General features: G+C 45.0%; 1 protein-coding gene across 1 annotated transcript in view; it reads left to right on the top strand.

Annotated features, from left to right (window-relative positions):
• The first annotated feature begins 2,187 nt into the window (after positions 1–2,187).
• LRRCC1 (leucine rich repeat and coiled-coil centrosomal protein 1) overlaps positions 2,188–22,421 on the top strand; it is a 407,257-nt gene continuing 387,023 nt past the window's right edge. The window contains exon 1 of the mRNA XM_086965946.1: positions 2,188–2,401. Coding sequence (XP_086822072.1) covers positions 2,343–2,401 — 59 coding nt within the window. The 5' untranslated portion in view covers positions 2,188–2,342. The remainder of the gene's footprint in view (positions 2,402–22,421) is intronic.

Here is a 22,421-nt window from a genome sequence, read left to right on the forward strand (position 1 = left end):
GTATAGGGGTATATGTTTTGGGGTACTGAGTTATATGTTTTGGGGTGTTTGGGTATTTTAAGGGTTCAGATATAGTTTTGGGTTATGGGGTACAGGGTAGTTTTAGGGTTTAGGGATAGGTATGGGTTTTGGGGTACAGAGGTATTTTTAGGGTTCAGGGGTAGGTTTGGGTTTTGGCGTACAGGTTTATCTAAAGGGTTCAGGGCTAGGTTTGGGTTTTGGGGTACAGGGGTATTTTTAGGGTTCAGGGCTAGGTTTGGGTTTTGGGATACAGGGGTATTTTAGGGTTCAGGGGTAGGTTTGGGTTTTGGCGTACAGGGTTATTTTTAGGGTTCAGGGCTAGGTTTGGGTTTTGGGGTACAAGGGGTATTTTAAGGGATCAGGGCTAGGTTTGGGTTTTGGGGTACAGGTGTATTTTAAGGGTTCAGGGCTAGGTTTGGGTTTTGGGGTACAGGGGTATTTTTAGGGTTCAGGGCTAGGTTTGGGTTTTGGGGTACAGGGGTATTTTAGGGTTCAGGGGTAGGTTTGGGTTTTGGGGTACAGGGTTATTTTTAGGGTTCAGGGCTAGGTTTGGGTTTTGGGGTACAGGGGTATTTTAAGGGTTCACGGCTAAGTTTGGGTTTTGGGGTACATGGTTTTTTTTAGGGTTCAGGGCTAGGTTTGGGTTTTGGGGTACAGGGTATATTTATAGGGTTAAGATGGGTTAGTGTTTAAGGGTGTTGGGGTATTTTAAGGAGTACGGGTGGGTTATGATTATGGGGTGCAGGGGTATTTAAAGGGAGCAGGGTGGGATTAGCACACGATATGAGACATACCAAATGCCCACAGCGTTTGTCACGCCCCCAGCACACGCCCACAGCACAACGCAGACATGCCCACAAGGGACTACTTTGCTGGCACGGTTCTTTTACCTTTTAAATGTATATGGTGGGCGTCTGCATAGCCTATGTCCTTCTGCTGCAACAGCCATTTCCAACGCTGTATCGGGTGTTGTGATTGGTGCTGTGGTTCCTGAGATTACCCGCCTCAAAGGTTTGGGCTCTCTCTTTATTATATTAGTATAGATAGATAGATATAGATACCAAAAATATGACTATGACTAGTCATGGTTTCTTGTAGGTGTAATGCTACTTGTTGTATTATATATCTGGATGCAATGACAGAAGCAGCAAAATACCAGGCGGGCAGCACACTATGCCAAGCACAGATTTTTAGCTTACCTGTTTGTAAGCCATGCCCTTAATTACATCGCACCCCAGTTTTTTAAATTCCACTTAAAGCCCTGCGCGATCCACACATAATGCTTAGATAAAAATAATAAAAACCCTTATCATTCATACATGCCAACATTTTGAAATAAGCAAAAGGAAGATTCAGAAAAAAAATATTGGAAGAAATTATTTTCCCGTTCACTTCCTTCGGTTGGAGAACGTTTTGAGTGGTAGACAATCTCCATAACATGTTTTAGCTGAAAAAAAACACGTCAGTCTGTAACCTTAATGGGAAGTATTGCAACAAATGAAATGGTAAACATAAAAAATAGTAGAGGGACGGATAAGAACCACTGAGTGCATAGTGCAAAAGTCCACTCGGAAAAAGGGAAGCTGCTAGCGGTTTGGAAAAGAGAACGAAAGGGTAGGTATTTGTGCAAAAGAAAACATAAGCCATGCACGCTAACCAGCTGTTTGCGTAGCTTGGCAACGACAAACTGAGCTCCCTACAGCCGAGTAAAGGGGCGTAGCTCTAGGGTGACAAAAGCTCAAGGTGGTATGCATACTCCGCGGCCATCTTGGACTAGCTTTGCATAGTCTGATGTGAGCGTTACAAACTTAGTACGCATAGTGGTGAGGGGGTTCCACTGTAAGCATTATCAGCATTTACTAGCTGCTTAAGCGTGATTATATCTGCTTATGCAAATATAATCATAGCTTAGTGCACCTTTTTCTGCACTATATTTTGAAACCTAATCCTAGATAATTTTTCTTCTGGACACATAATACTTACTGCTGTATTTCTTGAACCTTATAGCCTACGTTAGCGCTAGAATATTTGGAAATAAACAACGTCATTGGTGTAACACCGGTTTTGAACCTACTGCAACAAATCACTCATTTTTCAAAATGGCGACCACACATGCACGTTAATCGTGGGACTCTACTAGCCCCAGAATTATTTCCGCTGAATTTCAATCGAAGAGGCGGTAAACAAGTTTACTGTGTTCGGGGAGAGGATGGGGTTTGCAGGGCAATGGCACGTCAGAGGGCCCGCAGTGAACTAAATTTAACATCTTCCACTCGGAGTACTGTTTCTGTTCTTCCTGCCCTCGTACCCGAATCTGTACCATGGAGTCAGACGTCTCGGATAGCACGGAGCTCTCCCTCATAGACAGGCATATCACTAGGTATGTAATGAGCTCCAGAGCTTTAGTCTTATATTACTGCGTTTTTTTATAGCGCGTACTTTACCCAGACGTGTCAGAGCGCTTTACAACAGAGCGAAGTGAATTACATAAGGTACAAGAGTGACATCATGGTAGTAGGTAACATTGCTAATATGTACAATAGTTACTCGTGGTGAGAGTTACGTATTAATAGGTCACAAATTCACTCAAGGTTACATATTAGGAAAAGGTGGAGCGATTAGGGTTACACAGATATATAATACATATTTACAAAATTGAGACGGAGGGTTATGGTAGCTCTTGTGAGTGACATGAACAAACAGGGACAGGACTTTGGATCACGGGCCAGGTGCTTTCTGCCTGGTGGGGAGCTTGGGCAAGAGAGTTATTGATTGTTACATATGCCTTTCCCTTTTGAAAGTTGGAGGTTCGAGCAGTAGATTTTCAGTATTGCATGAAAGTCTGGAGCCGCCTGTTATTTTGAGTTTGTTGGCCAATTAGCTAGGGGTGGAACCAAAGATTGAACTAGAGTTTTCAGGTCCTGCTCAGAAATTAAATGCTGAATCCCCCAGAGAAGGTGCAATTAGATGAGTGCATTCGTGGCCATGGTGTTGATTTGGGAATAGATGATGTCTTTTGTCCACGATGACTCCTAGGGATATGGCACGGTCAACAATGGTAGGTTTGTTGTTAAAAATGTTCAGACCATCCATAGTACCGTGTAGAGTTTGAGGTTGAGAAAAGCAGGAATTCGGTATTTGATGGATTCAGAATTTGATGATGAGACGTTATCCATTCTTGGATGGAGTTGAGGGTGGTGGCGAGGATTTAAATGCCAAGTGCGGAAGACACCTTTAGGTCTAGTTGGGTATCATTGGCATATAGGTGATAATGGATCCTGGACTTTTTAAGTTGGTTTCCTTGCGGTTCCATATAAAGATTGAAAAGTGTGGCACAAAGATAGAACATTGAGGGACACCTTGATGAAAAGAGGCAGTTTGCAATTTTAGTCATCTGAGATTTGCCTGGGCGGTATGAGTCAAACCATTTGAGTACTGTGCCTTCAAGTCCCATTCTTTGTTTTAGTGTGTTCAAAAGAGTGTTATGTTTTACAGTGTCAAAGGCTGCAGAAAGGCCCAGAAGGATCAGGAGACAGGTGTTGCCTGAGTCAAGCACTCGTAGGGCATCGTTGATAACTTGTAGCAGTGCTGTTTCAGTGCTGTAGTCTTGATTGAAGCTGGATTGAAATTCAAGAAGGTTGTTGTCCTAAATATGTTCGGAGAGTTGCTCCGCTACACATCTTTCAGTGATTTTGCAAGAAAAGAGAGGGTTGTGTTAGGGCGGATATTGTTAAGGTCATTCACATCAGCAGAGGGTTTCTTTAGTAGTGGGGTCACCTGACCTGTTTTGAGGGCATTAGGAAGGGAGCCTTTGCAGAGAAAGAGGTTAACCAGATTGATACAGTAGGTGAGCATGTAGTTGTAGAAGTTTATTGCAATGTCGCTAGGGATGGGGTCAACAAAATGGTTTGAAGGTTTTGTTTTAAGAATGTTCTTGAGGAGGGCATCTTCAGTGATGATGTCAAAGCTGTGCCAGTCTTTAGATTTGCAGACCTGAAAGGGGAAAGGATGAGTTACATGGTCAAGGAGAGATTTCACTTTTGTATTGCAGAATGTGCACATTCTGCTGCTTTCTTGGGAGGATCATCAAATTTGATAGATGAGTAAGATGCTGGTACATTTGATCAGGTCAAAGAGTTTTTTAGGTCTGTTTTTGGCAGAGTCCAGGAGGGTTCTGAAGTGATTCGCTTTTTCGCTGAAGTTGTTTGTGATAGCACGATCTGGCTTATCTGAGATTTGAGAGATTAATGATGGAAGGGCACTGTCTCCATCTTCTCCAGATATCTCAGGCTTTTCCTTTCATCGTAGAGGCATTTATTGAAACATGGAGCAGAAGGAGTGTGCCTTTTTTTTGGGGGGGGGGGTCTTGTAGTGGAGCAACATTGTCCATCAAGACAGAAAGACTGATGAGACACTAGGTGGTCAAGTCATTGACATCAGAGTTGGGGCTGTAGTCTGGTAATGCCATCTTGGCTAAGTTGCAAAGAGTGTCTAGGTCGATATTTTTAATGTTACAAAACCAAGTGGTTGAGCTTTTTGTTTGGCCCAGGGTTACAGAATGAGAAAGGTACATTGAGAAGGGGATGAGGAAGTGTTCTGACCAGTCTACTAGTATAGGATCATCAACTGTTAGTAGCTCGTCTTTGGAAATAATAAGGTCAAGCGTGGTGGAGCCCTTGTAATGTGTTGGTTTAACGTGTGTTGTAGGAGATCATTTTCTGAGAGAAATGTGGCGAGCTGGTTGGTGGCTGAATCTTCAGAGATGCCCCAATGAAGATTGAAGTCTCCTAAAAAGATCACTTTATCGCTTTGTGAACATTGGTAATTTGGAAAGTCAGTGAATTCCTCAGTGGAGGCAGAGCTATCACCTGGCGGGTGGTAAATGGCATAGAACCTAAAAGTGGGGCTGTGATGTACATAAAAGTTCCAGAGAGAGGCATTAGAATGTGAAGTAAAAGCTATTGGGAAGTTCCTTGAGTTGAAGAGAGTTCCTGAATACAGCTGCAACGCCGCCCCCAACTTTATCCACCTTGTCTTTCTTGATAATGGAGTAGTCCGGGGGGAGCAGGAGATCAAGAATAGTGTGCAAGGTGTCATTGAACCAGGTGTCAGTGAGCAAGAGAAGATCAAGCTTGTGGTGATTGATGGTGTTTGAGATTTCCAGCTGTGATTTTTGCATATCTGTAGTTGTGAAGCATACAACACAGTGCTGAGATGACTGTTTGGGTGTCAGGTGATAGGGGTAGTTGCCTAGGTAAAAGATGGCTGACATTTGGTTAGGACCATGGAGATGGTCGGTATGGTGCATTTATTTGTGTTGTCTGGAGAAGAGGAAGTGGGGGAGTTAGGGGTATTGTATCTAGCCAGTAAATTGGCCATTTCTGTTTGGGAGACATTGTGTGCAGCTCTTTTAGGGTGTGGGAGAAGAGTATTTCTGAGAATTAGGAGTTTGGTGGCATTGTGTACTCAATCAAAAAATTAGGTCCACTGTTTCTAAAGAGACAAAGTATTGACAAGTTGTTCAAGTCAGGGGCATATGTAAGGTGGCAGTCAGCAGGAATGTTTCAAAGGGATGTCATGCTTCATCATAGGGCTGTTGCTCCTCGTTGGGCCAGTACTGCAATGCCAATGGGTCCCCCGAATGGTCGATTTGGCGGAGATCTTTTGTTGGTATTCCATATGATGAGTGCAAGGTAGAGTCTAGGTGGGTTGGTATTTCATGTGTGATAGTGTGGATTAAAAATGAGCAGGGAGGCCACTAACTACTTTTAATAACTGGACTGCTCTGTCAGTTAAAAAACCTTTCTTGGTAAATGCTACCAATAGGGTCATAAAGTCCATTGGTAGTCTAGATGAGAGTTGCTTCTTTAGGGTCCAACTCTAGTTGGTCAACATGTTTGCGCTGCTTGTGGTCAGGAGGACCTGTGGCACTTTGTCAGGACCGGAATAGTAAGTGAATCTTCATACCCTCATATGTGTCAAAAGTGGTGCCCTTGCAGTGGTACCTATTTATTTGGAGTTGGTTTTCCAACCGGAGACCTAAGTACTCCCTAAGGTCTGGCAGAGGTGCCGCGCTCAGTCGTACTAGAGGTTTCCAAGTGCTATCAGATCGTCGCACCTACCCTCGTCTTCTGCTGGCCCCGAATTGTGTACTCGCCGGGTGGGGGTGAGGGGGTGGAGGGAGTAGAGTACAGTGGAAATTTTAGAGCTTAAGTGGGAGATGGTAGCTTCAAGCTTGGAGATTATGGAGTTGTGGTGGCCTAGTTTATTTTTAGGGTGAGCAGGGCTGGCCACGGAATGATATGTTGCTCGATAGGGGTGAAGGGTCCCGAAGGGAGTTCATCTTGAGAGGTAGAGAGAGGAAGGGGGAGGCATGAGGATGTGGGAGGGTATTGGAGAATGGAGCGGAGGGTATAGCGTCATGAGGTGTTGGTTGGAACTGAGTGCGGGTTCTGCTGTGGTGTAAATGAATTTCTTAGGGCATTAATTGAGGGAGAGGGAGAAAGAGAGAGAGAGAGAGATATGTATTGTGTAACAAATGGGGTGAAGAGGTGTGATAGCTATGGTGGGAAGAAGGTAGGCGGGGAGATGTGGGAGTTGAAGAAAGGCAGAGGGCAGCATAGTGAGAGGCGGAGAGATGGGGAGAGGTTGTGGAACAAGAGCTAGGTTGTGTGTGTGTGTGTGTGTGTGTGGGCTGGAGATGAGGAAAACTACCTAGAAGGGGAGTATGGGTAGTTGTTCTTGGCTAGAGAATAGGGGAGAGGTAGAGGTTGCCATACTGGAGAAATTGGTCGGTCGAGCGGCTGTACATGAAAGATGGCGGGATGTGGATTGATGTAAGGGGTGTGAGAAGGATTCGGGGTAAGGGGAGAGGCAGATGGAGAAGAAAGATGGAGTGGAAAGGAAGGAAGAGCATATGGTGGAGAGTCTTTATGTGAGGTGGGTAGTCTGGCTGTTGGAAATATGGACTGGTTAAGGTGGTGAATATCCTAGTTGGGGGGGATTCTTCGAAGTCCTTCCTGTAGTACCATGAGGTAGAATGTGCATGCTGCAGAGCATTGCATCTTATATGTGTGTCACAGATCTGTATTTTATGCAAGTTAACTCAGCGATTGTAATGTTATTTGGTGTTGCTTGCAGGTTGCTGGTTACCGTCCTGGGGAAATAGTTTAGTAAGACAAGGGGCCACTTTAAATAGCCACTTGTAATCTGAAAGGCAACAGTTGGAAATTTTGCCGGTTTTAACCCCATCTATGATTATTCTAACATAGCGTTGGAGCCCAACCTAGCGAGCTCTACCGGCCATTGAAGGGCTGCTCCAGTATTAAAGAACCGAGCAGTATTATGTGGTGTATAAAGTTACACAAAAATACAGCATTGATATATCTGTAGAGCAAGATCTACACATCATACGTAGACCAAGAGCCTATGAAAGACAAAAGTACTGTAACATATATCTTTTCCTTAGCAGATTGTGAAGTTACAATGCAGAGGGTTTTTTTTTTGTCCCTTCTTTTAATGCGCTGCTGGGTGTGAGAATTGGGTGTGATGTTCCATATGTCTGCACTTGTCCTCCAACCGCTCACATCCAGGACACCTCTTGGATGCAAAAGGAAATACATTATCTTTATGTTATGTTATTTTAACATGTTAGGCGCACAGCTTACAATAGGGGTTTCCCGCACCAGCCTGGCAGGGAAGGAGGAAGTGAAGTGAGGTGTTTCGCAGCTGGGTACACTGAAGAAGAAAATTAGTCTTATACAGTTCTCCTCGATAACTGAACGTGCTCAGATTTTAATGCACGTGCTCTGCTGTTAGTAAACGCCACCAGAAAAAGGCTGGACCATTCACAGGTGATGGCTTGGAACCCAATTTTATTACAAGAGTAGAGTCTCATAATGCAGTTTCCTTTCTTGCTGTCTATTTTGATAGTAGTTTCAAACTAACCTTATCTAGGCAGTAATTAACAACAAAGAAGAAATACAATCCACAGCTTAAATAAGGTAGTCCTAAGTAACTTTCTCTTTAGTTGCTGCTAAAAAAGTTGTGTAGTGAGCTTGTTGTGATTTATAGCCTTGCATTAATCGTTGTGGCTGCCTGAGTGAAGGCAACACACAGCATGTGGTTTGGTGTTTATCTTCACCAGTGGGAGCAGCTGCTGGTGGCAACTTACTTTGTGACTGCTTCTTTAGTGCGAGCTATCACAGTCGAACCACTCAATACATTGTATCCAGGGGACATGGGATAAAGGGAGCGCGGTCCATTTAGTGAGTTTTGAAGGCTACATTCTGGCAGCAAGTTCTGCATTCCTCTAAAATAAATGCCCGAAACGAGCGCGTGGCCTAAATGTCAGTTGAGTTTTCATTGTTTTTTGTGTTTGAAACTAGGTCTCGCTTTCAAATCGAAATGCAATAATTGTGTTCAGTATTTCTAACGTAATTCCTGTTTTAATGGATGCTGTGTGAAATGCAATGTTTATTTATGAACTGTTCATTTTACAAGTTAGCTTGAATTTCCAAACATTTTGTAGAGCTTTGGTGTGATAAAAGTTGCATATGCTGGTTGTTATAGAAAACAATTAGTGGAATTAGTTCCCGTGCTGATATGTTTTTTCTGACCGTTGTGAGGATTCAATAATAGTGAAAATTGTATGGAGAATATTATTGCGCCTGAAATCTTTAGGAACAATCTGTGTGAATTTCCGGGCACATGTATGTCTAATTCAATATAAAAAATGTTTTCTTCCACATTTAAAAATATGGCCTTATAAATTGGTAACTCAGTGGCAACCGTACCAAACACGTGCTTTACGTCCGGCTCGAATTTGTTGAAAAATAAGCACTTGGTGATACTTAACAATATGATTAGCTATGAGATTAATCAAATTGCTGGTTGTTCATGATTTATATTTGCATGATCTATATGATAATGATGCATATTATAGTGATTGCAGTCCTCATTCGGAATGCAGAAGGCCATCCCATGTTTGATCCAAGGCTGATTCAGCACCCAAATTCTGTGAAAGGGTTTCCACAAGCCTTCGTGAACAATTATGTGAAAGGTAGGATGCAAATCTATTGATAAAGCCAAAATGAGGGCAGAGTGCAGTAGGCCAACCATTATCCACAAATGATTCAGAAAATGGGGGTGGTGATGAACAGAGTGTCTGAATTAAGCAGACCACTCTTACCCAGTCCAAAGATCGGGGCTTGATCCATCACCGTTTTTTAGCTCACTGCACCATCCCAGCTCAGAACTTGGCTATATGCAAATTAGTCTGACCCTGGCCCAGTGCATCATGGGAACAGGGCAGACCAAACTACCAAGCCAATTCTTATACTGGGAAGGGAACAAGCTTCCGGGGACCGGTTTCTGGCATTTCAGCTGTCTTCGTCCCGGCTTGCTTGAATCCTGATGGTGCAATGAGCAAGGGACTCACATCTGAGTATACCCTTCCACGCTTATGGTGGACAAAAATGATTCAGAAAAGGGGGGTGGTGATGAACAGAGTGTCTGAATTAAGCAGACCACTCTTACCCAGTCCAAAGATCAGGGCTTGATCAATCACCGTTTTTTAGCTCACTGCACCATCCCAGCTCAAAACTTGGCTGTATGCAAATTAGTCTGACCCTGGCCCAGTGCATCAATAAGGGTGTTTGGTTGGGTTTCTCCCAGATCTGTAAAATACAAGGGTCACTTTGCTGGCCGTACAAACTACTTTAGGCCCCACTTCAACCACCAATACAGATATTCCTGGCCGATGTTTTTCCAGCAAAGGTGAAAAAGTGAACATTTTGTTCCCATAATCTGGCTTTGCTATGCAGAAAGTAACAACAAAGAAGAAATACAATCAACAGTATAAATAGGGGAGTTCATGAGTAACTTCATCTTTTCTTCAGGATTCCAAAATTAGTCTATAGTCCACGTGACAAACAACAACCAAAATCAAATGATTAACCACAGGAACTCTTCTCTTCGTTGGAGCATTTCCACATGAAATGCATCCTCTGTCCCAAAGGAACAATATGCTTATTGCCATCCATTCTTTGGCATCTCACACTGTCACCTGGTTGGCTATGAATGGCTCTGGGAGTAATCAAAACACAATCAAGATGACCATTGTTAGTGTGGGTAACCCCAGTGGTGGGATACTATTCCCCTCCTTTTTCTTTCAGAAAATCAGGACTCTCCATCAACTGGCTAGGATCTGCAATTTCACTTCGTTTTGGTCGGTCCCGTGCTCAGGCTCAAATTCATAGCTCTGGCCAAAAAATAATACAGTAGCATGACAGTACTTGGCAAATGCGGGTGCCTTCCCTAAGGTGAACTTTGTTTTTTTTTCTTCTTTTTTTTTAGTTGGAAGATTCATGAAAAAAGCAGCTGGTTTGTTTTTATTTTTCTGACATAATCAAAGTTAGGAGACATCTACTGTCTGTGTTTTTGCCCAACAGCAATGTAGCTTGTATTGCTCTCTCCTGGCTTGTAGCTAGCTTTGGCCTAATTAAAACATATCAGTTCATTATTGCTAGTGCCAATGGAATTACGCTATTTTTTGGCCACTGCTTTTCCTCCCCAATTATGGATTTAGCGAATCGGCCACATAGTGCACCATGATCTTCTAATTTGCAGATTCCAACAAAAAGTTATTCTTGATAAGCCTGACTAAAAATACTTTTACTCGGAAGGCCACACAGGAAGAGCCTTTGTAAAGTTGGTCTAATTTTAACTCTTAATGTTGAATTCCACAGTTAAACAGAGTGTGTCGAGGTATACTATCTCGCTTTTGATCGAAAGACACAGTTGTACGTACATTTGGGTACAGCTGCTGAGACCAAATCAGGTCTTTGCCTATATGTCGAAGTTGGCTTAAAGCAAGAATGTAGACCACATCACCCTCCTGCTTCAACTGTATGTTGAAGATCTCCTGAGTGAGTTACTGAAAACATTTCTCTCCTAGTGTAAATCATCACAAGACCTCTGTATTCTATGTGGAAATCTAAGACATTGCAAGAGTTTGTAGATAAGAACAAAGTAAAAATAAACATAGGAAGAGCAAAAGTAAAAATAAACATAGGAAGAGCAATCAAACGATTGTCTCCATTGATGTAAAGCAAGCACAGCAAAATTACAACTTTGTGACCATGTGCTAAAAATTGACAATATTTAGTTGCATATTTTGCTTCTCCTTTGTCCAGGAAGTCTCATGAAAATAGTCTGCCTCTGTTATGCCTTCTGGGAATGGCTTGCAACTTTGTGAGTCTTGTCTTGGCTGAGCACAGTGCAATATTTACCTTTCACCTAATGCTGTTGGATGTTTAGTTATCTCCATCCTCTACTTAAGTTGCTTGCACTGCATTGCATGTGGGACTACTTTTCATTTGTAGCACTCTTGGTCACTCCTGCCTCTCCATGCCACGGGAGTCAAGCTATCCAGGCTGAAAGCCCGAAACCGGTCCTTGGATACTTGTTTCCAGTCCAGGGAGGACCTGGCTTGGCAGTTCGGGCTGGACTGTTCCCATGGGGCACAGGGTCAAGACTGATTTGCATATGGCTGGGTTCAAACTGGAATGGCATGGTGAGCAAAAAAACAATGGATGTAGGCCCAGATCTCTGTACTAGGGTGAATGTATGACATTGTTCTGCATTCTGTCCATCAACATTTGTTTTTGCTTCTGTGTCTCTTGAACTGTTCACAGAAAGAAAGTGCAGGCTATACTGTACTAAGTGCTCCCTTGCCTTCAATAAATACTGTCCTCATTTTGTTTATGTCAAAAGAAACTCAGATGGCATGGCAGGCATTATTATAGTCCTTCCTTTATAAGTCATAGTAACTAAAGAAGCTCTATAATGAAGGTTCCATTGCTATCCAACGTTTATTTTGAATGGAAACAAACCAGGACTATATTGAAAGCTAGGGAGCCTTCAATAGTCAGACTTTCATTTCTTGTCTACCTTATATTTGCTTATAATGCATGTGCTAGCACGTTAAACCCAGATCTATTTGCTTTGCGAACGCTTTCTTGTTTCTTTTTTATGAGCATGGGAGAACAAAATGTCAGCATTTTCTGAAAGCATCTATTTTATAGAAAGGAAAGGCCTAGGAAAAAGTTCTGGCAATAGGAATGTCAGCTTTGTGCATTCGGCACCATTTTCTACGTGCTATTTTTAAATGCGTTTTCTTATTGATTCTCAAGACAAATTGACATCCATATTGATTGTATTTCCTTGCCTGTTTTCTGCAATATTAATCCCCCCCTCTAATGGTTACATTAACCATCACTGTACTCTTATTTCACACGTGAAATTGTTTTCAAAGAGCACTCTGATGATTTGGTGAATCTCGTCTTTTTCTCTTTTTGCCCCTGTATTTCAGTGGTTTTATATTGTCGTCATTTATAATGGTATTTAGAGCCAAATCGTTTGCAAATCTTTTTTGTGATTTTCTTTCTTTTTTGTAGAAAATATCTGCAGCTTAAGAAAAATATGTACAAAAACCGTACACCGAGCCCCATTTGTTATTATTGCCAATAATACCGCTTTTACAATCGCTCTTCCTGCAGTTGAAAACCAATTTCCAATCGTTGGAACTCCCTTTCCAAAATTTTCAAAAATGCCAGGTGTGCCTAACTCTTCTAATTCAGGCTTTAAGTCTGAAATGTTCTTTGTAAAATCTTCAATCTCCTTACTTTCATCTGGAATATATGAACAGCAGTTCGGTTAATTTAAGCATCTTGCGAAGACTGGGCTTCTCTGCGATTAAAATGTCTAGAGCAAGATAATTCTGAAGCACTGTGGATCGTATAGCTATCAGCTCAGTATTCACTACTAGCAAAGCACCAGAAGTACCTGTTGCCATTTTTTCCACCACATTTGATAGCTTTCTAATCTTTTCTCTGTTTAATATAACTCCTACTGGTGGAATGTTTGCCCTAGATATGTCTCCAACTAATTCAGCTCCAGTTTCTGCACTACGTTTGTCTGCGTGCAGGTGTCATTGTTAATGCATCTAAGTTATGTACATGATACATTTTAGGAGTGTAAACACCTAAATAGCAAATACCCTGCTAGTTGGCAGGTAATAGGCTCCATGTTAATTGAAAAGTGTGTTCACAACTACTAATTCTGACATGTCTAGTGTGGTCTAATGTTCTTCTGCCATATACTCAAATGTTCCTTTTATGTTGATTGTCTAGCCTCAATTTTGGGTAAGTCATTTTCTTACTAAATTCATCTTCTTCTTACTTTCAAACATTTTTCAAAACATCACTATGTTTGTCTTTAGTGCCTGTCATGTTCATGTATCTTTCTTCTAACTGAATAATTCAAGCTAAGGGTTTCATCAAGCCGGTGTTATTTTTGTATGCTCCGACGGTATCTATGGGTCTATATAGAAATAAGTAATACCAAGCAGTGTCCATTTGCTTTGCCTGTGGGTGTAAATTCATGCTTTCTACCAAAGGAGCTATTGAAAGGACTAAATCCTAGTTAGAATAAAAATATTCAAAATGGTGTCGTGTATACACAAGTGAAAGTAAAATACTGCAGGAGATGGCATAGGGTAAGGGCATATGATATGTAGCCGCTTCAGAAGCAGGTGTAGGTAATTGACCACAAACATAGCAGTCCCTTGCATGTAAAGCGTGAGTATACTCTTGCACTAACCTAGAATAAACATTAGTGGAGACATCATCGATGAGCTGCCTCAATGGATGGAGCGACCAGTGCGGTATGCCCACAGAGGCGCATTTGAGATGCATGCCTCAGTTATAACCCCATAGTCTATGACAGAGGATTAACAGCTAACCTAAATCACTTAGCCAATCTTATATATACCGATCAACAGTATGTATATTACGAGCACAGCGCTTTGACACTGCACAACAGTGCCTTATGCGCTCCAGTCCAAAGGCTAGCATCCAGATCTGCGGAAAACTGGGGAGGAGAAAAGCAAAACGTCAAGCGAAATCAGCCTAGGAAGGGCAAATCCCAACAGAAAGCGTGAGTCAGTCTAGCAGAGTCAGTCTAGCAGATCCCAAATGTGTACCTTGTGGATTACTATATGGTGTCTGCACACGCACCTAAATTCAGAAAACTATCTTCAACACCAGTCTGTATGTGGAGCCTACACTGGTGGTCACATGAGGAGGTGGCAGTCTGTAAATCTGCCACTTGTGGGCAGTACGACAAGTTGGAACTGGTGGACAGTGAGAGAAGTTAACACTGCAGTACCGTAAGGAGCAGTTAATGGTGACGTTTGATGAAAGTGAGTTGGTGGATAATCCAAGGCCCTGGCACTAGTGGACACTGACGGGCAGTCGCAGAAGCAGACTCTACTGGGGACTATGATCAGATGGCACCAGGAGGCAGGACTTAGGTTCCCAGTAATCTCCATTTGATACCTTTCATCATCACCAGATCCTTGCCCAAAGTTCTCCCAAGCATCTGGATTAGATTCAGAGAGCAGTTTTCAGCCCTAGCTAGCCAGTGTTCAAAGAGAACAAGAAACTGTGCATGTTTTAAACGACTAAAGGTGCTATTTTAGGACTCCACATTTCTAAACACCCTCTAAATGGTAGGAGCTTGGCCCCATAGAAGAATTAACACAGGAGCTGTGTTCCTTGTCCAGGCTAATATGCCCTGCAGATAATGTTAATGCGGGAAGGGTGGTTTGTTAAGAGATGGAAAGTGATGCTCAGTCTCATATTTTAATTTGGAATAATCTCTTTTCATTACACCAAAGGTCTGCTTTGTGTTGCTGTGTAATATTATTTTTCATTCTTCTGCCTGTTTTTTTACGCAGACTCTCTGGGATAACTGAGATCTTCTCTGTCATACAGGCTTGTACATTAGTTTCTCTATTAAGAAGCACTTGCTCTGTGTATGGTGGTTGGTGGGGAGGCTTGGAGAGTGTTTGTACTGTTGCTTCTAGTGCTATTATAGCTCTTTGTGTGAAGGAAGTTGGCCATGCTGCTTACTTTCCTGTTCCCGTTGAATGTGAGAGAGAATCTGTCACTGCCCCAGTTGTAAATGCTTGGTGTGTGAAGGATGTTTTCACTCCTGATGTGTTTGTTTGTAACTGTTCTATGGCTCTATTTCTGAAAGACACTAGTAGTTTTATTGCCCATGTAAAGCTTTTATATATTTGAGGAAAGCTTGCTTGTTCCTACCTATGCATTACCACTTGTGTGTGAAGAAATCTTGCACTTCTAATACATGTGCTTAACTTCGTTTCTGTGTGGTGGAAGTGTTGAATATCTCGGCCAAGTCCTCCTGGAGAAGGATGTTTAACAGTCTGGGAGTCTGTAAAGAGGAGGGTTAAGTGGAAACAGAGCGAGGGGGTGAGGCAGGGAGAGGAACTGGAGAAAAGAGCAGGTAGAAAAGACTGCTCTTTGCCACACTACCAGGAGTGAGCTAAGGATTTATTAGTGTGAATCCAAGGACAATCTTTGAGGTTTGTGATAGTATTGCATGGTGAAGTCAAACCAGCATCACCACATAATATTCTACCTTCCTACAGAGACCGAGACTGATTATGACTGCGTGGTGACTAACTGACTAAGAGTCACTAAGATGGAGGCAGATAATGGCTAAAAATGACAAATACTGACAGTTACAGAGAGATGAAAACCTATTGATAGACACAGAAAGTAACTGAGCCTGAACATGAACCAAATTAGATTTTCTAAGGGGACTATGAATGATTGAAAGTGACTGCAACTGAGATAGAGAATATGGTAGAAGGTGACTCTGAGTATGAGATTAACAGGAATTGATTGAGACTTACTAAAGGTCAAATTAAGAAAGAGAGACTCAGAGTGATGGGAAGTGATTGAGAATGTAAGAGAATGGGGCTGATAATATTGACTAAGTGAAAGAGATTGACCTTCTCAGGGAACATTTCACTCGGACTACCTTCAGCATTCACCACTCTCCTAACTATTGCCCATTATACAGTAAACATGCATCGAGAAAACTAACAGATCTGGTCTCTTGGGTGAAAACTGCTCTTTTGACGATTATCGAGTTTGTTGGAGTATAGTAGATAAGTTAGTGGGTCAATGCAAAAAATAAAAGAGCCAGTGAGTAGATGGGTGGGTGAATGTGGGATTGTGTGGATAGAATCAAATGAGTGAGTGTACGGCCTGATTGATTCAGAAATAATTATATTTACTAAGAAAAACTGCAGCTTCATAAACTGATAAATAAGAAAAAATATCTGAGTGCTTTTTGGAATTCAAGACCTCAGAAGTCTCACAGTAATAGCGCCCACGTCTTCTTGTTTTAATACTTTTAAATGGAATATGTTGAGAGCATGGCAAGAACACCTGCATCCTCTGCCATCTGAGTTACTTCAGTTATGCTCCAGCTGGGACTGGTGTGGCGTGAGCAGCCACAGCAGACTCCCAAGGAGTATGAGATGCTGAATATTGGAGAGCAGCCCTCCACTCCCCATTCACCATCTATGTGGTTGACCACTTTGGCCTGAGCACTAACACGCAAAGAACAGGTAAACCATGTTCAGCAGCTGTGCAGAACCCACGTTCTTCACCTTCTTCACCACCGTCTTCACCTTCACCACCTTCTTCAGTTTCATCAACGCCTTTACCACCTTCTTCACCTTTACCGTCTTCTTCACCTTTACATTTCTTCACCTTTACCACCTTCTTCGCATTCACCTTCACCACCTTCTTCACCTTCACCGTTACCACTTCTTCACCGTTACCACTTCTTCACCTTTACCACCTTCTTCACCTTTACCAGCTTCTTTACCTTTACCACCTTCTTCACTTCACCACCTTCTTCACCACCTTCACCGTTACCACTTCTTCACCGTTACCACTTCTTCACCGTTACCACCTTCTTCACCTCCACCACCTTCTTCACCTTTACCACCTTCTTCACCTTTACCACCTTCTTCACCTTTACCTTCTTCATCATTACCATCTTCTTCACCATTACCACCTTCTTCACCACCTTCACCGTTACCACCTTCTTCACCGTTACCACCTTCTTCACCTTTACCACCTTCTTCACCTTTACCACCTTCTTCATCATTACCATCTTCTTCACCATTACCACCTTCTTCACCACCTTCACCGTTACCACTTCTTCACCGTTACCACCTTCTTCACCTTTACCACCTTCTTCACCATTACCACCTTCTTCACCATTACCACCTTCTTCACCACCTTCACCGTTACCACTTCTTCACCGTTACCTCCACCTCCACCTCCTTCTTCACCTTTACCACCTTCTTCACCTTTACCACCTTCTTCACCTTTACCACCTTCTTCATCATTACCATCTTCTTCACCATTACCACCTTCTTCACCACCTTCACCGTTACCACTTCTTCACCTTCACCACCTTCTTCACCATTACCACATTCTTCACCATTACCACCTTCTTCATCGCCTTCTTTGCCTCCGCCTCCTTTTTCGCCGCCGCCTTCTTTTTATTTGCCCTCTTCTTCTTTGTCGCCGCCTTTTTTGTTTTTTCCACCTTCTTTTTCACCTTCTTTTTCATTTTGACATAAGACAGTAACCTGACTGAAAGAGCCAGGTGGGGAAGGACCAGCCCGGAGTACAGATACCAGCAGCCCAGACTTGGTTCAAATATTACCAAAAGCCTCGACATACGGCAGCAGACCTGATGTCACGCCTTTGAGCCACTCCGAGGGAGGGAGCTGAGAGACAGGACATGTAGTGCCTCCAGGCGCCTGATCCTGTGCTGCAGCTGCACATGCCTGGTGAACTCCACTCGCCACCACAGTCACCTGCCCTCTGCTATGGGTCACACAGCCTGCAACCTTTAAGACCATCTTTTTCTTGAAGTCAGAATCCTTGGTTTAATTCCAGCATCATGGAAATCACTGGAAACAAAACAAAAAATTACTCCTTGGTCGCCTTGATCGACAATGAGGCAAAATATTTTGCGGGAACTGTGCTAGCAAACCTCATATCTTGGGCAGCAGAGAACGCAATAATTCTGCTCAAACAGAGGTTTCTGTAAAACTTGAGGGACAACAACAAACATGTTGAACATTTCACTGCTGATAGACAGGGCAAAGGTCTCCAAATGGCCGTTTCCTTTGCTCTCCTCGACTATAGCGCAGCCTTTGACCATGTAGACAGGGCAAGGCTGTGGGGGAAGCTGGCCTGCTGGAACATTTCCCACGCTCTACTAAACATGCTAATACTTTTCCACATGCACACTTGGGTACAGGTGAGACTTGGAGCAGGTACACACCTTTCCAGGCGAGTACCAACAGCCAAAGGCCTGAGAAAAGGGTGTGTGCTCGTTTCCACCCTATTCAGCCTCTTTATGTCCGACTTGATGCAGGAACTTCACACCAGCAATTTCCCATGCCCTTAGGCTGAGAGGAAAGACCTTAACAAGTTTCCTGTACGCTGACGATGCAGTCCTATTCAGCCACACCCAGGTGGGCCTGCAACGTATCCTTAACACAATGCAGGATTATACCACAGAGTATAGTCTGAAGGGGCCTCTTTGCCTGTTTTTTCTTTTTCTTCAAATTTCTTTCCTGTTGTCTCCTCCGTGCCCGTTTTTCCCGCTGCTGCTGCCCCCTCCCCCCTGCCCGTTTTCTTGCTCACGCCTCCCAGCTGCGCTTCCCTCCCACCTTCCCTATTTAATGGGGGCCGCTGCTAGACAGCGCGAGCAAGACCCCTGACCACCTGGCCAGGGACCTGCTCTCTCCCCCAGCAACTCCGCTGTTGTGTCGCCGCCGCTGACCCCGCATCACCTCTGCCAGTATGTGTTTTAGGCCACTGTGTGCCTATCTGCTTGTGCCCTTTTTGTGCTATACTTGTCTGTGTCTATTATTACTGTGCCCTGGTGTCTTGTTATTGTGCTATTTTGATTCGTGCCTTTTTTTTCTTTTTCTTCATCTGTCTTTCCTGTTGTCCAGTTTTGTCCTCCGTACCCTGTTTTTCCCGCCGCTGCTGACCCTCCTCCCTGCCAGTTTCCCCGCTCCCGCCTCCCAGCTGCATTTTCCTCCCCTTCCCTATTTAATGGCGGCTGCTGCGTGGCTGCACAGCGGGCACACCGCTGGTGTGCCGTTGGTACGCCAAAGGCAAGCCCATCTGCGCCTGTCTGCGCCCATCTGCGACCCGACCAGCGCCAGGGACCCTGGCTATCCGGCCACCCCGCTACGATAGAGCTGCCCTCCTCGCACTCAACCCCTTGAAGGAACAACTGCCAGCTGTTCACACCAAATGCCACCTGCGGCCAGTTCTCTGCCGTCATTGCTGCCAGACCTTCACCGCCATCTGCACCCCCACGGCCACCGCCCCACGTCGGACGCCAACACAACCGAAGCCCTGAGGTGCATCCTACTCAACGCGCTCTCCATGCACAGACACTCCGTAGAGATCTGGGACCTCCTCAATACCCTCACACCAGACGTCGCCTTCTTCACAGAAACCAGGACCAACTCCACCTCCTCCGCCGACATTGCCACCACCATCCCTGACGGATACAAAATCCAGAAAAAGGACTGCCCCACAACCCAGGAGGAGGACTTGTAATCGTACATAAGAGCTCCCTCCGACTCACAAGCTCGTGCGACAACCCGCCCACCACAGACCCCTCCATTTCCAGATCCAGACCAGCCCCAGAACAACCCTAAGAAGTATTCTCGCCTCAGACCTCCTGGACCTCGAACTGCATTCACCACCACTGACCTCATTGCGGCCCATGCCATCGCCTCCACGGACTACAACTGAGACCTCAACTTCCACCTCGACAATATCAGCGACCCCCAACTCCGCCACCCTCCTGGACGACCTCGCCAACCTCAGACTGAAACAACTCATTACCACCCCCATCCACAAGGCAGGACACACCCTCAACCCCATCTTTGCAGGAGGTAGTAAAAACCACGTTAGGCAATCCACGCAACCCCCATGGACGGACCACCACTGTGTACACTTCCTCGTAGACAAACCCACAGCGCCCAAACCTGCACCCATGATCTCCACGAAGAAACTGGAGCAAAGTCAGATTAGCAGCTGAACTCCACCATTAACTGTGATGCCACACCACCTCAAACAATGCCAACCTCGCAGCCACAGAACTCCACAGATGGATCTCCAACTGCACAGACGAGCACGGAACCCCTACGTAACCCCGACAAACAGTGCCCTATGATGGCCACCTGGTTCACCGCCGACCTCCAAGAATCCAGACACACCTGCAGCCGTCTTGAGAAGAACTGGAGAAACCCCAAATCCTCGGAGGACCGCACCACCTACAGAAACGCCATGACAGAATACCACCAACGCATCAGATCCACCAAAAGGACCTTCATCCAGAACAAGATCCTCGCCAACTCTAAGAAACCCCCCCCCAGCGTGACCATGGACATCACCCCCTTCCAGGACCTCTGCAATAAGCTCGGCTCCTACTTCCATCAGAAAGTCAAGGGCCTCTACGACCACTTCAAAGATCAGACACCTGACTCCAAAACCACTCCCCCCCCCACCCCCCCCCCCCCCCCCCCCCACCAGCAACGCCAGCCAGCCAGCCAGCCCACTATCTCCTCCTGGACCCCAGTCACCACAGAAGCCACCGCATCGACCATGAAAGGCATCCACTCAGGAGCCCCTATAGACCCCAGCCCCCGCACATTTTCCACAGAGCCGCTGACGCCATCACTCCGGAGATACGATGCTCAATCAACACCATATTCGAAACCAAGATGTTTCCAGACAACTGGAAACACGCAGAAGATAGACCCCTGCTCAAGAAGCCCTCAGCAAATCCCACTGACCTCAAGAACCAACCCATCTCCCTCATCCCATTCATAGCAAAAGTCACAGAGAAGACAGTCAACATCCAGCTAACGAAATTCATTGAAGAAAACGTAATCCTAGACTCCTCCCAATCCTTATTCCGCAGCAACCACAGCACTGAGACCGCTCTTTTCGCCGCCACAGACAACATCCACACCCTCCTTGACCAAGGACCCACCGCAGCCCTGAACCTACTCGACCTCTCTGCACCCTTCGACACTGTCTCCCACTGCACACTCGCCGCCAGACTCTGCGAAGCTGGCCTACAGGGAACCGCCCTCGATTGGCTCTGCTCCTTCCTCACCGGCAGAACTCAAAGAATCAGACTTCCACCCTTCCTCTCCGAACCCACGGAAATCAACTGCGGAGTACCCCAAGGATCGTCGCTCAGCTCCACGCTCTTCAACATCTGCATGACACCCCTCGCCGTAATCGTCAGATGGCACATACTCAGCAAATTATCCTACGCCGACGACACCCAGCTCATCCTCTTCCTCACCAAGGACCCAATCACCACCAGACTCCACTTCCAGGAAGGAATGAAGTACGTCGCATCCTGGATGGGCAGCAGCTGCCTGAAGGTCAACTCGGAGAAGACAGAGGTCCTCGTCCTCGGACCCTCCCCCTCTGCATGGGACAACACCTGATGGTCCACTGCCTTCGCAGCCCCCCACGGACCATGCCTGAAACCTCAGCAATGTACTCCACTCCTCCCTCTCCATGACCTCACAGGTCAACACCGTTGCCTCCACCTGCTTCAACATCCTCTGCATCTTCCGAAAGACCTTCAAATGGACCCCCCCACCCCCGAATCAAGGAAGACTGTCACCCACGCACTCATAACCAGCAGGGCTGGACTACGTTAACGCCCTCTTCGCGGGAATCAACAAATCTCTGCTCTGCAAACTTCAGACCATACAGAACACTGCAGCCAGACTCATCCTGGGTATCCCTCGACACGAACAGATCACCTAGCACCTGCGTAACCTCCACTGGCTCCCCTTCGAGAAAAGGGTAACCTTCAGTATATTCACCCACGCCTACAAATGCCTCCACAACACCAGACCCCGACATCTCAATGACCGAATCTCCTTCCACGTACCAAAGAGGAACCTCCAATCCGCCGACCCCGCCCTTTTTTAACCGCTGGGCATATGCAGAGCAAGAACGGGGGGAAGAACCTTCTCCTACATCACGGTCAAGAACTGGAATGAGCTGCCGAATAACATCAGACGTGCCCCCACCCTGCACATCTTCAGGAAGACCCTCAAGACCTGGCTCTTTGACTGACCAGAGCTCCCACCCCCACCCAACCCCAAGGCACCTTGAGACCCTCACAGGTGAGTAGCGTGCTCTAAACTTCCCTGATTGATTGATTGATTAATTGATTAATTGAAGGTCAACTTTGAGAAAACCCGAACAATATCCATCAACAAAGAGAGGAAAAGGCCATGGACTGGCACCTGGCCAACACACGAATACAGTTCGCAGATGATTATAAATACCTAGTCATTATTATTGATAAAGAATGCCTTTCGCCCATCAGAAAGAAGTAATCAAAAGGAAAGGGCTGGTGCCAGCAGTAAC

The sequence above is a fragment of the Lissotriton vulgaris genome, chromosome 4_1 (assembly GCF_964263255.1).
Source record: "Lissotriton vulgaris chromosome 4_1, aLisVul1.2, whole genome shotgun sequence".
NCBI classification, from domain to species: Eukaryota; Metazoa; Chordata; class Amphibia; order Caudata; family Salamandridae; genus Lissotriton; species Lissotriton vulgaris.